This window comes from Ornithorhynchus anatinus, chromosome 6, assembly GCF_004115215.2.
Source record: "Ornithorhynchus anatinus isolate Pmale09 chromosome 6, mOrnAna1.pri.v4, whole genome shotgun sequence".
NCBI lineage: Eukaryota > Metazoa > Chordata > Mammalia > Monotremata > Ornithorhynchidae > Ornithorhynchus > Ornithorhynchus anatinus.
In genome coordinates, this window is record NC_041733.1 from 42,071,161 (window position 1) to 42,085,937 (window position 14,777).

The following is a 14,777-nucleotide window of genomic DNA, read 5'->3' on the forward strand; positions in this document are numbered from 1 at the left end:
TCCACAGCTGAACCTACTTGAGGTCGCTTGCAGGGGGTGGAAAGAGGGGGTGAGCATTTGAGAGCAAGCGTTTGATGCAACATGACTTGGCTGTCATCGTAAAAGTGTTTGATTTCTGAGAGAAGGTTCATCATTTGTTAGGAAACTCTGTGAGATTTGTGAAAAGGAATTCTTTCCGAGACCCTGAGAGCCCAACCACTACTTTAAAAATAACATCAATCCCGGGGTTTACTAGCCCTCATTTTCTAGACGGAGCCTGAATTATAATTGTGGTATCTGTTAACCACTCATTGTGTGCTAAGCTCTGGGTAGATGGTTTTCTTTTCAAGCCTGAGGCACAGCTTCTCAAGTCAGGTTTTTTTACATTTTAAAAACATTCTAATATTTCTCCACATTTTGTGTAACAAGCAGAAATTACCAAAGGTTGTCAATTATCTAGACCCTTCCGCTAACTGAGTAGGCGGAAAATCTAAAATTTTACCCTGGAAATGAACCACTCAGGATTTTGACTGGACTTATATTTGTGGGTGTATGGAAGGGTGACTTGTTCCTGCTTTGTTTAATCTAGCCTGGAATTCCTTTCCTGGGTGTCTGTTCTCCCCCTTTCCAAAAGAGAGTTGCTTTGTTTGAAATGCAGGTAGCTGTCAGATACCTAGATGGTGCTTTTTTAATTTTCATTTTTATGGTATTTGTTGAGCATTTAACTATGTGCCAAGCACTGTACTACTATTACTACTAATTCTGGTATTTATTAAGCGCTTCCGATGTGCCAGGCACTGTACTAAGCCCTGGTGTGGATACAAGCAAATCAGATTGGACACAGTCCTTGTCCCAAATGGGGCTCCCAGTCTCAATCCTCATTTTATAAATGAGGACACTGAGGCACAGAGAAGTGAAGTGATTTGCCCAAGGTCACCCAGGCAGACAAGAGGCAGAACTGGGATTAGAACCCATGATCTTCTGACTCCCAGACCCGGGCTCTATCCACTACACCACACTGCTTTGGGCACTGTACTAAGCACTGGGCACTGTACTAAGTATTTTAGACACCGCCTGTGCTTCATCAATGTCACTGGTGATGACTGAAGGTGGGGGGCTCCCTGGGGGCAGGGGGTCAGCCCATGCAGCTGCCTCTTAAGGGTGCGCATTGTGGAGGAGAGCAACATAGCATAGTGGATAGAGCCCGGGCCTGGGAGTCATAAGGAACTGGCTTCTGATTCTGGCTCTGCGACATGTCTGCTGTGTGACCTTGGGCAAGTCATTTCACTTCCTCTCTGTCTCTGTTCCATCATCTGTAAAATGGAGATTGAGCCTGTGAGCCCCATGTAGGACAGGAACTGTGTCCAACCCGATTTGCTTCTACCCACCCCAGTGCTCAGTACAGCGCCTGGCACATAGTAAGCACTTAATTAATACCGTAGTAACAATAATATTAAGGAGAGAAGCAGGTGCCTGATGGGTGGTAACACTAGTTCTTGAGTGGCTCAGAGCAAGCCCCAAACCTTCTTCCAACCCCCAAGGCAGCTGATACCCTTGGTCCGGGCAGGGAACCGGGATTAGGGGGCACGAGAGGGGCAAGAGGGAGCCTTGTGCCATGGGGTGACAGAAGCTCAGACGGGGCTCTCATTTCAACCACTGTTAGTTTCACTGTCAGGAAAAGGGGCGTTGGGGGTGGGATCGGGAATGCCGGCTGTTAGAACAATGACTCCCCTCTGAAGACTAGCAAAATAATTACCACATTTCAATTCAAATCAACCTGGCAGTATGTATAATTAGTTTTCTCTGAGTCGTTTTGTTTTTTTGTGTGTGTGTGTGGGGGGTTTCCTCGACAATTTCCCTTCTCAGTGAACTGGCATTCAAGCTGCCCTAGCCCTGGGGAGGCTTTGTGCCCCCTCCCCGTCTGGAGTTGTATGTGGGACCCAATTAAAAGGGAGAAACCTCTGTGAGAATGATTAATGGGCAGGGGCTATGCTGAGATCACCTGCCATATACCAGAATTTCCTGCAGTGTAAGCAGGAACGTCCCGGTAGGGTCCCCAGGCAGAGTGGTTCAGTGGGACGGAATCACGCACGTGGAAAGGTTGGCCAAACCCATCGGCGGAGTTGGCAGTTGGGGGCCGCCAGGAAAGAAGCAGCCCCGGGACATAGAAATTCCCCTCCCGGCCCCCTTAATGCCAGCGGGGAAGGAGCACAGGGCACCAACCGCTCAGCCTGACTTCACCTCTCTTCCTGCCTTGATGCCCAAGTCCATCATCATAACAGTAACTGGGGCATCTGTTAAGTGCTTCCTCTTTGCCAAGCACTGTATTGAGCACTGAGGAAGATACAGGAATATCAGATCGGACCAATCCCTGTCCCACACAGGGCTCACAATCAACACTGCCAAATCCTAGACTTGTCAGACAAGAGAGTCACGTTGTAAATGGGAAGCAGTGTGGCCTAGTGGATATTGTACGGGCCTGGGAGTCAGAAGGTCCTGGGTTCTAATCCCTGTTCTTCCACTTGTCTCTTTCTGTGATCCTGGGCAAGTCACTTCTCTGTGCCTCAGTTACCTCATCTGTAAAATGGGGATTGAGACTGGGAGCTCCAAACGGGGCAGGGACTGTGTCCAACCTAATTTGCTTGTAACCACCCCAGCACCTGGTACAGTCCCTGGAACATAGTAAGTGCTTAAGTGCTTAACAAATACCATAATTATTAATATAAGGGTGATTCCTTCATCCCAACCATCAAGGTATACCCACTTATTTCCATTAGGCAGAAAAAACTTGTCCTGGGCTAAACTTTCACAAAAATCTTAGAAGGGGTGATGGTAAATGTAATCATTATTTCATCCAAAATGGACTCTCAAGGCCCTCAAGGCCCACCTTTGCCAACAAACCTGGAGGGTGACCATCGCATGCTTACTCCAAACATCCTGGTCCCGCTAATGAAGACAGAAAGAATTCTGGGCAGGCCGGACCACTGGTCTGACCCCGTATGGCATCACGTACGGTCTTTACATTCTTATGGTTCGGACCTATTCAGCCGAGTCTCTGACGCTGAGCCGAGTCTCTGACGCTGAGCCGAGCCTATTCAGCCGAGTCTCTGAGCCCCGTTTGAGTCTCTGACGCTGCCTCCAGAGCCTTTCACCATTTTGTTGAGTGAAGGAAAACACTCCTGATCACCCCATCTACCTCCCATCCCACCCTCAACATCATCATAGCTTCTGCCTAAGGAGTTTCATGCAAATCACATGACAACAAAGCATCAGATCAGAACCCCAAAAGAAAGAAATGCCTAAGGTAGCTTTTTAAAAATTTTCCCTGTAACAGACCCTGATTTCTTTCTGCCTCGAGGGCCAGAAATTTCCCATGCAGGCCCAGATGGGAGCAGGCCATGGTTGGGTCTTGAGGATGGCGCTTTCCCGTTATTCGGGGTAAATTAGGTGGCCCACGGCCTTCATCGTGTAACACTGATCGGAAGGCACTACGGTGCTCCGTTGAGATAAACGGGGAGAGCAATGGACTAGCCTTCCACGGCGACTCAAAGCAGCACTTTCAAGGTATGGCAAACATTCTTCTTCCGTTCAACTGGCCCAAAGCATTACCTCATGCAAACCAGCCAGAAGATGACCCGCCTCCTCCCTTAGTTCAGCCAACACAACGGCCGTTTACCGGACGGGCTGAAAAGTACCGTCCGTCCGAGATAGGCTCATCCGAGCTAGGGGCGATCACCCCCAGACATGCAAAGATTCCCTCCTCCGCCAGCTGAGACGGGGAGGGGTCAGCATGCACAGCTGGGAAAGGGGCACTCACCGTCTTGGTCGTTACCTGAATCGGCGGGGGACTTGCTGCGGCGCAGGGGACCAGGGCTCTTGGCCGAGCTCTTCTGGGGTGTCGGGGATGACTTGGTGCCCGGGGTGGTCGGTGGGTTCCCCTTCATGACTCGACACTCTGCAGGCCAGGGCACAACACAAACACACACACAGATCAGTGACTCTCAGGAGCAGCCTCAGGCTCAGAGCAACACTACATGTCTACAATCCTTGGCCCGGGGTGGGTGGACAAGAAATAGAGGGGATGTCCACCTCCCATCACAGGAATCAGGGAAGAGAAAAACTTATGCCTAACGGTAGGCTAAGGCCAGGAGAGCGACGATAATAATAATGTTGATATTTGTTAAGCGCTTACTATGTGCAGATCACTGTTCTAAGCGCTGGGGTAGACACAGGGTAATCATCACATGGGGCTCACAGTCTTGATCCCCATTTTACAGATGAGGTAACTGAGGCCCAGAGAAGTGAAGTGACTTGCCCACAGTCACAAAGCTGCCAAGCGGCAGAGCCGGGATTCGAACCCATGACCTCTGACTCAAACCCGGGCTCTTTCCACTGAGCCACGCCAAACGAGACTGAAACGGGGGTATACAATGTCTTGTGCATCCCAGTCTGATTCCCGGCAATTCAGAAATCTAAGGAGGTTGAAGGAAAACACAAAATCACAGAGTTTGTGGCTCCCTGTAAACTCCTTGAGGTCAAGGATGGTGTCTCCTCATTGTACTGTACTCACCCAAGCCCTCAAGATGGTGTTCTGCACAAAATAAGTGCTCAGTGCTAATGCTTTCAACTGATTATCTGAACCGGATGTACACAGACTGAGCAAAATTCTGTTCAAACAAGCCCAGGAGACCAGGGTGTTCAGCAGCAGCAGCAGCAGCAGCAGCAGCAGCAAGCAGGGTTATTTGCTGAGAACCCAAGGAGTCTGGAGCAGGGACACAAGTGCTTGATGAGAGAGAGGAAGGGTGGGCATGAGTGAAGGGATTTCCCTTTGGAAAATGGTTACTTGCCTCATCCAGCCAACAAGATCCAAATTACCCCTGTCCCGTCCGCTAATATTTACGACCTGACCCTCCTGACAGCCCGCCGGAAGGTGATCCTCTTGGGAACTGGGAGAGGGCCGGGAAGGTGACAGATGACACCTGCCCCCATTTCAAGGCAAAGAGAAGCAGTGTGGCTTTGTGGATAGAGCATGAGCCTGGGAGTTAGAAGGACCTGGGTTCTAATTCTGACTCCGCCACGTCTGCTGTGTGACCTTGGGTAAGTCACTTAACTTCTCTATGCCTCAGTTACCTCATCTGTAAAAAGAAAAAAATGGGGATTAAGACTGTGAGCCCAATGTGGGACAGGGACCGTGTCCAACCTGATTAACTTGTATCTAGCCCAACGCTTAGAACAGTGCCTCACACATAGTAAGAGCTTAACAGGTACCCATAAATACCATTACCATTATTAGATTCCAAACTGACACTTTCCTCCTTCTGAAACCCGGGAGGGAACCACTAGGCTGGTGGTGTGTCTTAACATTTTAGGTTTGGAGGGCCATCTCCCGGCCTCGCCGTCTTGGACGTGGGCACTGCCGTCACTGATTTCGACCCACAGGTTTAGGCACTTTCCCAAATCAGAAGGTAGGTCAACGAACGATGGTGGATGGCGAAATTCCGGCCAGGCCTGGAAACTTTCCGTGGGGCGTCAGTATGTTCCGGCCCACTCCTTGGAAGCACCAGCTTATCCCCCATCACTTCTACCTTAGACTCCCGGCTCTGAGGAAATGAGAGCTGGGGCTGAGCTGGCTGAGCCACATTCATTGACCGTTTTCTCTGCCGGGAATACCGTAGACTCGGGCGGCTTGCTGAAGGACACGGGCCCCTTGGCAGGGAGGCGGCTGACCTCAATGAAAGTCTGATTCATTTATCGTTCATGTGGAAGCGCCGTCTCCCTCTAGTCTCCCCTGGTTGGCAGAGAGGAGGCCAGCCACACTCTCTTTCCAGACAATCTGCCAACGGGTCAGATGGCAAGCGCACCAGGAGAAATGATGCCAGAGCTTTGCCCTCTGATCCACCAGGTTCATCAGGTTTTAGAAGCTGGACGTGACCAACTATAGGACCACATATTATTTCAAGAGTACTTACCCTCTGTAATTCTGCAATGTGTATTACCTCCCAAGTCGGAAGTGGCCCTCATGTTAACAGAGATTTGGGAGGGGAACACAGTGGCCCCTAACCAGCAAAGAGACCCCCCACGAAATAAACGCTCTAGGGTCAGGGGCTTGAGGGGGCCAAGGCAGCCTTCCAAATAATGTCGTTACATTCGGCAGTGTGCTTGGTTTATCGGCCTCACCGTTAAAGAAATGACATTATATGAAATCGGAAAAGGAGGTGAATTTCCCTCTCTCCCGAAAGCTGGCCTTGAAGGTAAAAGAAAACTCTGGGCTTAGGAGGGGAAAAACTTAATAGGTTCCACAATGTTGTTGGAACTCACCTGTATTGGGAATCTACTTTAGAAGGGGATTCTATCATGCTAGCTTACATCTGTATATTCTTTCCCAGGTATTAGTACAGTTGCTCTGCACAAAAAGAGCACTTTAGAAGTACTATTCCTCCTCTTCTTCCTCCTCCTCCTCCTCTAGGTGAGAAAGATGCTGTCCTGTTCTTTTCCTGAGCTCTTCCTCCCTCTTATTCCCTGCCTCTCTCCTCTGTCTTTGGAAGTTTGGAAGTTAATCCTTCCTGCACACTGAAGAGAGTTTTCCTAAACTGTCTGCCATACTTAATGCCTGCTCCCTTATGGAGTCATTAAATGTCAAGAGGTCATTAGCCCCCCTCTAGCATGAAGCCCATGGCAGGTGGTTCACTTGTCACCTGCTGGTCACAGCCCTGGTCTCAAGAAAAGAACATCAAAAGAAAAGAGGGCAACCAAACCTGTCCTGGGCTGCTTCCTGTCTTGTCTCTCCATGGCCAAAGAAGGGAAAGCAAGAAAAGTCAGGCTCCTAGGCCGTATTTTTTTTTAATGGTACTTGTTAAGCGCTTACTGTGTGCCAGGCACTGTTCTAAACGCTGGGGTAGATACAAGATAATCAGGTTAGAGACAGTCCGTGCTTGCCAGTGGCCATAAAATGCTCCTGAAAAATCAGCTGCTTCAAATTTCTTGATCAAGGCACATCAGGCCAGGGTCCAAGCATGAGGGCGGCACATGAGAGGGAAAGAAAGCCAGCTGGAACTATGGGAACAAGAGGGATGGTGTATTACATTTTGCTGCTGTTCCCAGTATCTGGACAATGAATGTCACTGTTTATTGTTCTATTGTACTTTCCCCAGTGCTGAGTACAGTGCTCCGCACACAGTAAGTGCTCAATAAATATGACTGAATGAATGAATGACATAGATGCCCCCTAGGCTGAAAACCTACCCTGTAAAAATGTCTTCAAAAGAAGGGATTGATGTGGTCAAGGTAACCCAGCTGGATGGGAGCCAAGGAAAGAAAGCCTGCAGGGGGTGAGAAATCTGAAATTCAACCCATTCCCTCCAGGTTCCGAAACACCAGTTGATGCCCTAAAGTAGCCACAACTCCCTCTGCGGCCCCAGTGAGTGTAGGGAAATCCAGCATGGAGGGCGATGCAACAAATGATGATGACAGACAGGATGCACCAGTAGGGTTGGGGTGGCATGGTACTTTACCATTTTCATCCAAGGAAAAATCATCCTGGGCGTAGCGGAATTTCTCCGGCCCACAGGCGATGAAGACATCGTCATCACCGAAGAAATCGTGGAGACAGGTCACCTAGCGAGAGAGGGGAAAGGTCGGTGGTGAGCTCAAGTGGTAATGCTCTGAGGTAACGGCTGTTCTCCTCTCTCCTTTTTGACTAACACTACCCTCTCTCACCTACCCGACGAAGTCAAATGATTCCCACAGACCACCCAGTGAGTTCAGACATCTCCTTCCCTCGGCACAAGAGGGGGTGATGGAGAGAAAAATGGCTTAGCCAGCCACCTGCCATGCCTGGCCAAAGTGAGATTGGAAATTGAGCCTTGGATCGGAACACTGTGCCCTTTGTGCCGCTCTCCTCCACCGGCCATTTCTGGGCATGACTAGCCGAAGGACCGCAGGATCGGGAATTGGGAGACCAGAGATCTAATCCCAGCTGTACCAGGAACCTGCTGGGTGCCCTTGGGCAAGTCACTGAACCTAAATAAACTTCAGTTTCCTCATCCCTATGCGGGGGATAAGACACCTGGTCTCTCCACCTCCCCATATGGGTCGAGGACTGTGTCCGATCTGATCAACTGTATCAGCCCCAGTGCTTAGCCCAGCTTTGGCACCCAGGAAGTGATTGCCATATACCATTATAAAAATAGTATTGATAATTACTAAGGGGACCTACTAGTGTTCAAAGTGGTAGGTTGAGCAGTGGGAGGCCTTTGCTGGTGCCTCAGATTCCCCATTTGAAAAACTGGAGTGACCCTTCTAGCTGCCCAGCGGACAAGTGACGACACTGTTTCTATTGGTCCATTATAGTGGAATTACTATGCTCTCCTTTAACCATCCCATGTCCCAAGGATAGAATGACCAGAGAGGGTCAGCCGGGGGAAGGTTCTGTTATTGGCCACGAAGGAAACACGTACATTTGATGGTCTGTTTCTCTGGTGGAAGCCATTTTGCTTTCAACCACCTCAAGACAAGTTTACAGATATTTAGCTGGCTTCCAGGGCCAAGGCTTGCCCTTTCTCCCACAACTAGCACGCTAGACTTTTCCTGGAGTGGGCAGATGGAGTGGAAACCCTCAAGTAACTGAATTAGCAAAGTGCTGACCAGGAAGCGGGGATCGAGGTGGCATGGGGGAGCCTTATCTTCTTTGCAAGGAAGGAATTCTGTAAGGAGAGGGGGCTGCTGAGCTGCCGTTGGAGATTTATTTTTTTTAATGGTATTTGTTCAGCACTTACAATGTGCCTGGCAGTGTATTAACTGCTGGGGTAGATACAAGTTTAACAGGTTGGACCCAGTCCCTGTCCCACATGGGGCTCACCGTTTTAATCCCCATTTTATAAATGAGGAAACTGAGGCACAGAGAAGTCAAGTGACTTGCCCAAGGTCACACAGCAGAAAAGTGGCAGAGCTAGGATTAGAACGCAGGTCCTTCTGACTCCCAGACCCACGTTCTATCCACTGGGCCACACTGCTTCTCTTGACTGGACACAGAAAGCAGGCCAGACCACTATTTGGGGGAAAGAGTGGAGTGGCATGAGAGGAGTGGCATAAAAAACAAGTCCCCTCTTTTTTTTTAATGGTATTTGTTAAGTGTTTACTATGTGTCAAACACTGTTTTAAGTTTTAATTAAGGCAGACACGTGTCCCATATGGGGCTCACAGTCTAAGTAGGAGGAAGACCAGGTATTTAATCCCCATTTTACAGTTGAGGAAACTGAGACAAAGAGAAGTTATGATATGCCCAAAATCACACAGAAAGCAATCGGCAGGGCCAGGATTAGAACCCAGGTCCTCTGACTCCCAAGCCTGTACTCCTTCCATCAGGCCAAACTGCTTCCCGCCTGACCTGGCCAAGGGTCGTTCGGTGCCCCGGTGTACTAGAGCAGGAGTTGGCCTCGGGTCCGGGAAAAGCTCCCGTCGAATTTCTGACTTTGGTCAGGTCCTTTGGAAGCAGCTAATTGGTCAAGGCAAAGAGGAACGCTACTGCGAGACCGAGATCGAAGGGCAGTGGTCCCGGTGAGCTCCCCTGTCACCCTGCCCCAAGACATATCCAGTTCAAACCCCAAATGATAGCCTAGGCCCTCCATGTCAGGGAACGTGGGCTTCTGCTCTACTTGCTGAAGCGATTAGAATGGTGTACCGGGTCCAGAAACATTTTTACTCCCACACTGTTAGGATCCGCTGGACCCTTTTAGTCCTAGAGTGTCTCCTCCTGGCCCAGGCTCCAGTCTCTAGATACCCAGCACTCTAACCCGGCTACAGTCCGTTACGGTCCCCGGCTTTGCCGTGTCCCAAGTATCGAAGCACTCGTTCCAAACCCTTGTATACTTAGTGCTTTCCCCCTCCCCGCGCCCCGCCCCCCGCCCCACCAAAGGAGTAAATATCTCTGATCCGTGCCTTCTGTGCAAATTGGCTCAAATTGCCGGAAAAGTCTGGTTCTCCCTTTAGCTTCCCCACTTCTAGCGCTTCTAATTACATCTGATAATCAGTTCTGAGTACCTCAGACATGCCTCACAGTAGACACATTTATCCCTAACCCCTTCATTTGAAAAAAAAATTCAAAGCTTCTAAATGCCACATGACGCTGATGGCTATGCATTTCCCGAATGCAAGGGGGAAGAAAAGAAAGCAACAGCAAGAGCACGTTTATTTTAGCAGCGATGTCTTTTTGCTGAAACTAGGTGATGGGAGTTTCACCTGGTCAGTAACGAGTCATGTTTCCACCAGTGGGACAAATCCCCATGAGGCCAGACCTCTGGAGGGAGCCTCTGGGAAGGTGGCTTTTTGTGAGGGGAGAGAGGAGCTTTTGGGGAAAGGCTTCCGCAGGGGGCGGGGGCTTCCAACACGATGACACTAGCGGATAGGATTGAGGCGGGGCAAGGGATGAGTCTGGTAACTGTCCAATGCCACCAAGAAAGAATGGGCCACCCTGCCGGACGCAGCTACAACGCCCAAATAGCCTCTCGGGTCACCCATCCCTGGAAACCACAGAGTCCTCAGGAGACTGTGATTCCTTCAGTCATCTCAACATGACACTTAACAGCAAGTCAGGGAGGGAAAGACAGATGATCCCTGCAGGATCGTTGTCAAGACAGACGCTGATTCTTTTTCTTAAGTTGTTTAAGGAAAGTTCCCCACCTTGCAGCTGAACCCCAAAGCTTTATTTGAGTGCCTCGTGAGTCACTCAATCTGCTGAATCCACGGAGGGCTTTAAAAATGCCCTCCTGAGGTAGCATCACCATCACGTTGGTTCTTGGACGCTAGGGTAGATGCCTGTGACCTCACGGTCGCGATCAAGACCTCGGGATCATGCCAAGGGCCAGCTGGCTCCCCCAGCTCTTTGTGAGAAACTTGATCGAGTGACAAACTCCCCAGGGGTGAGTCATCAAGACCCACTGGCCGGGAATGTTCAGTTACTGAAATAACCACTCCATCTCCCCTGCCGCCTTCCCAGAAGATGAACAGAACTGACCTATTCAAAGAGAAATGTGTCAGAAAGAGAATGGACTCAATCCCCAAATCCTCCAAGCCATTTGGGTTTGAAAGGTTCTTAGACCATGAAAAATGGGAGTGGGTTCCTGGCAGACTCTTAATGGCTTGACTGGGGAGGGAAAATCATCCAGGCACAATACAGTCTTTCAATTTGGTCATTTCGTGTAATTCCAGAATTTACTCCCTCCCACAACATCATGGGAAAGGAGTGAAGCTAGACCTCACAAAATCCCTTCCTGCAGAGCGTCAGAAGAAACATCTCAAGAACAATAACATGCAACCATCGGTCTCATCTTTCCTTTTTCCCCAAGAGGCCCCCAACTAGGGCTCAGTTCTTCAAGGACCCAAATTCCCTAGAAAAATGTTTAGGGATCCAGTGTGAGGCTCACAAGGAGAAATAGCATGGCCTTTACCATTTGCCTGCTGTCTGGCCTTGGGCGTGTCACTTTCCTTCCCCAAGCCTCCATTTCCTCATCTGTTAAATGGGGATTCAATAACTGATTTCCTTCCCCCTTAGTCTGTGAGTCCCAGGTAGGACCGAGACAGTGACCCATCTGGTTATCTTGCCTCTGCACCTGTGTTTAGCACCCTATGAGCACTTTCTTATTATCATTACTAGTTTCACTATTTTAAACCATGGAAGTGGATTAAATCATGCAGTTAAATGAAGATGCAAAACCAGAGGTCAGATTTTAGTTTGAGGCTAGCTTTTTGACTCCAAGAATTGACCAAAAAAAGGTAACAGTCCACTTTATCTCCCTGTGACCATATTGATTTCTACAAGAACCTCCAGAGGTGTGAATTCAGACTGGCTGGATTACCTCCTCTCCCTTCCTCTTAAAGGATTTCTCATTGCTTGGACTACTGAAATTTCACATCCACATCCATCCTGCTCACGTTTGAATTTCAGTAAATAAGGAAAGGCTTGGAGAGGCAGTATGAAGCATTTTGAGATGTTACTTAAACAAGACCATATCTCAGCAGTGAATCACAAGAAATGACTTGCACTGCAGTTGATATTCACCCCACCTGGACCCCCAGGTCCAATGTCCATATCCACCATTTAGTTATGTATATTAATGTCCATCTCTCCCTCTAGACTGTAAACTCCTTTTGGGTAGAGATCGTGTCTTTTGCATGGTACTCCCAAGGACTTAGTATTGTGCTCTGCACATGGTAAATGCTGAATAAATATCATTGATTGATGATTGATGGCGCTTCTGCAATTCTGAATGTAGAAGCAAAGGGCCATAAAAACACCAGCCCAAGTTACACCAACGTTCCACCCATCTCCTGACAGGAGCAACAGGAACCACAGAGGAATTGTGCCCTGGTTGTTCCCAGAACAGAGCTACTAACGTCCAAATCTTTTCTCTCGAAAAACCCATCATGGACCAAACTTTTCCTTCAAGAAGCTCTATCTTTGCCTCTATTAACCTCTCAGTCATTATTTGTCCAAATCCTTTCTGAGCCTAATAATAACTGTGTTATTTGTTAAGAGCTTACTATGTGCCAAGCACTGATGATCAAGACGATCATCAGTGAAGCAGCGTGGCTCAGTGGAAAGGGCACGGGCTTTGGAGTCAGAGATCATGGGTTCGAATCCCGGCTCCGCCACTTGTCAGCTGTGTGGCTGTGGGCAAGTCACTTAACTTCTCTGTACCTCAGTTACCTCATCTGTAAAATGGGGATGAAGACTGTGAGCCCCACGTGGGACAACCTGATTCCCCTGTGTCTACCCCAGCGCTTAGAACAGTGCTCTGCACATAGTAAGCGCTTAACAAATACCAACATTATTATTATTATTATTAAGACGATCAGGTCCCATATGGAGCTCCCAGTCTAAGTAGGAGGGAGAACAGCAATCGAAACCCCAATTTGCAGATAAGGAAACTGAGGCCCAGAGAAGTCATGTGACTTGTCCAAGGTCTCACAACATGTGATGCTGGGATTAGAAGCTAGGTTCTCTGACTCCCAGGCCTGTTGCTCCTTCCACTAGACCTCAAACAACCACTTCAGCATTTTTACCCGCCTAACTTCTTGGGATGCTTTTGTACTTATCTACTATTATTATTAAATTAACAATAATGATAATAAATAATGGTACTTGTCTAGCACTTATATGTGCTATGCACTGTTCTAAGCGCTGGGATAGACACAAGTTAATCAAGTTGGACATAATTCCTATCCCACTTGAGGCTTATAGTCTAATTAGAAGGGAGTAGGATTTAATCCCCACTTTACAAATGAAGTTACTGAGGCCCAGAGAAGTTAAGTGACTAGCCCAAGGTCACGCGCAAGTCACGTGGCAGAGCTGGGACTAGAACCCTGGTCCTCTGACTCCAGGCCCCTGCTCTTTCCTCTAGGCCACGCTGTCTCTCTTTACTATTACAGAACTTCTTCTTATTTGTTAATTAGTTAATTAGTTAGTTAGCAAACTCCTTGGACCCTCCCAAGTTCATATTTCAGTGCTCTGTCCATAAAAGTTGCTCCACAAACAGAATGGATTCTCCAGTGAGATTTGAAGCAGCGTGGCTCAGTGGAAAAAGCATGGGCTTTGGAGTCAGGGCTCATGAGTTTGAATCCCAGCTCTGCCACTTGTCAGCTGTGACTGTGGGCAAGTCACTTAACTTCTCTGTGCCTCAGTTCCCTCATCTGTAAAATGGGGATTAAGACTGTGAGCCCCACGTGGGACAACCTCATTCCCCTGTGTCTACCCCAGTGCTTAGAACAGTGCTTGGCACATAGTAAGCGCTTAACAAATACAAATACCAAATGTATCTAGGGTACACTAGGAACTTAAACTACTTAATTATGTTGAGATTCTAGCAATGACTCCCATTAAGTATTATCATTACGATTGATGGGCTTGACCGAATCAAGGAAACGGCGGGCCTGACCTTGATTAATACTCATAAGCTTTTAAGTCTGATTCCACAGCCCTACACAGTGACACCACGTCTTCATGAATAATCCACAGTTAACGCCTGATCAATCAAATTCCCCTACAACAGGGAGGCCATTAGCACAAATCTCCTTCTTCTTGTTGGGATCAGGTAGCGAGGGAGAGCAGAAGGTGAGAGGCAGAGGAAGTTGAACAGGGTCCTTTGTCAGTGGGAGGATAAGGTCTCCTAGTCATTTTCCAACAACGGGTAGACTATAAGCTCCTTGTGGGCAGGGAACATGTCTATCACCTCCTTTATAACTGTACTCTCCCAAGTGCTTAGTTCAATGCTCTGTACACAATAAGCGTTCAATAAATACCACTGACTGACAGTCTGGAACCTATTGGTGTCCTGGAGACTGTATTATCGTCATCGATTGTACTTACCGATTGCTTATTATGTGCAGTGATATTTTGCGGGGACTGGAAGCCAAGTGGAAGCTCTCAGACGGTCAAGCCTCCTGAGGGATGGGGGCCGTGTCTAATTCTCACCTGTGGATTCTCTCCCAGCGCTTAGCCCAGTGCTCTGCACGCAGCAAGTGCTTAATGAATACTATTCCTACTACTCAGTCAGTCAGTGGTATTTACGGAGCGCTTACTATTGGCAGAGCACTGTACTAAACACTTGGGAGAGTGCAATTTAAAAATATAACAGACACATTCCCTTCTTGTTCTTGTCTGTCCGTCTCCCCCGATTAGACCGTAAGCTCGTCAAACGGCAGGGACTGTCTCTATCTGTTGCCGACTTGTTCATCCCAAGCGCTTAGTACAGTGCTCTGCACATAGTAAGCGCTCAATAAATACTATTGAATGAATTCTTGTC

At 48.5% G+C, this 14,777-nt stretch overlaps 1 protein-coding gene across 3 annotated transcripts in view; it reads right to left on the reverse strand.

The window, feature by feature from the left end:
* The window catches only part of DCX (doublecortin), a 92,840-nt gene that overhangs the window by 18,551 nt on the left and 59,512 nt on the right, over nt 1-14,777 (reverse strand). For 2 of the 3 annotated variants that reach the window (XM_029067277.2, XM_039912379.1), the window contains exons 4-5: nt 7,491-7,593; nt 3,797-3,934 (exon numbers count right to left, since the gene is read on the reverse strand). In XM_029067277.2, coding sequence (XP_028923110.1) covers nt 3,797-3,934; nt 7,491-7,593 — 241 coding nt within the window. The remainder of the gene's footprint in view (nt 1-3,796; nt 3,935-7,490; nt 7,594-14,777) is intronic. The other variant, XM_029067279.2, reaches the window with a different exon arrangement.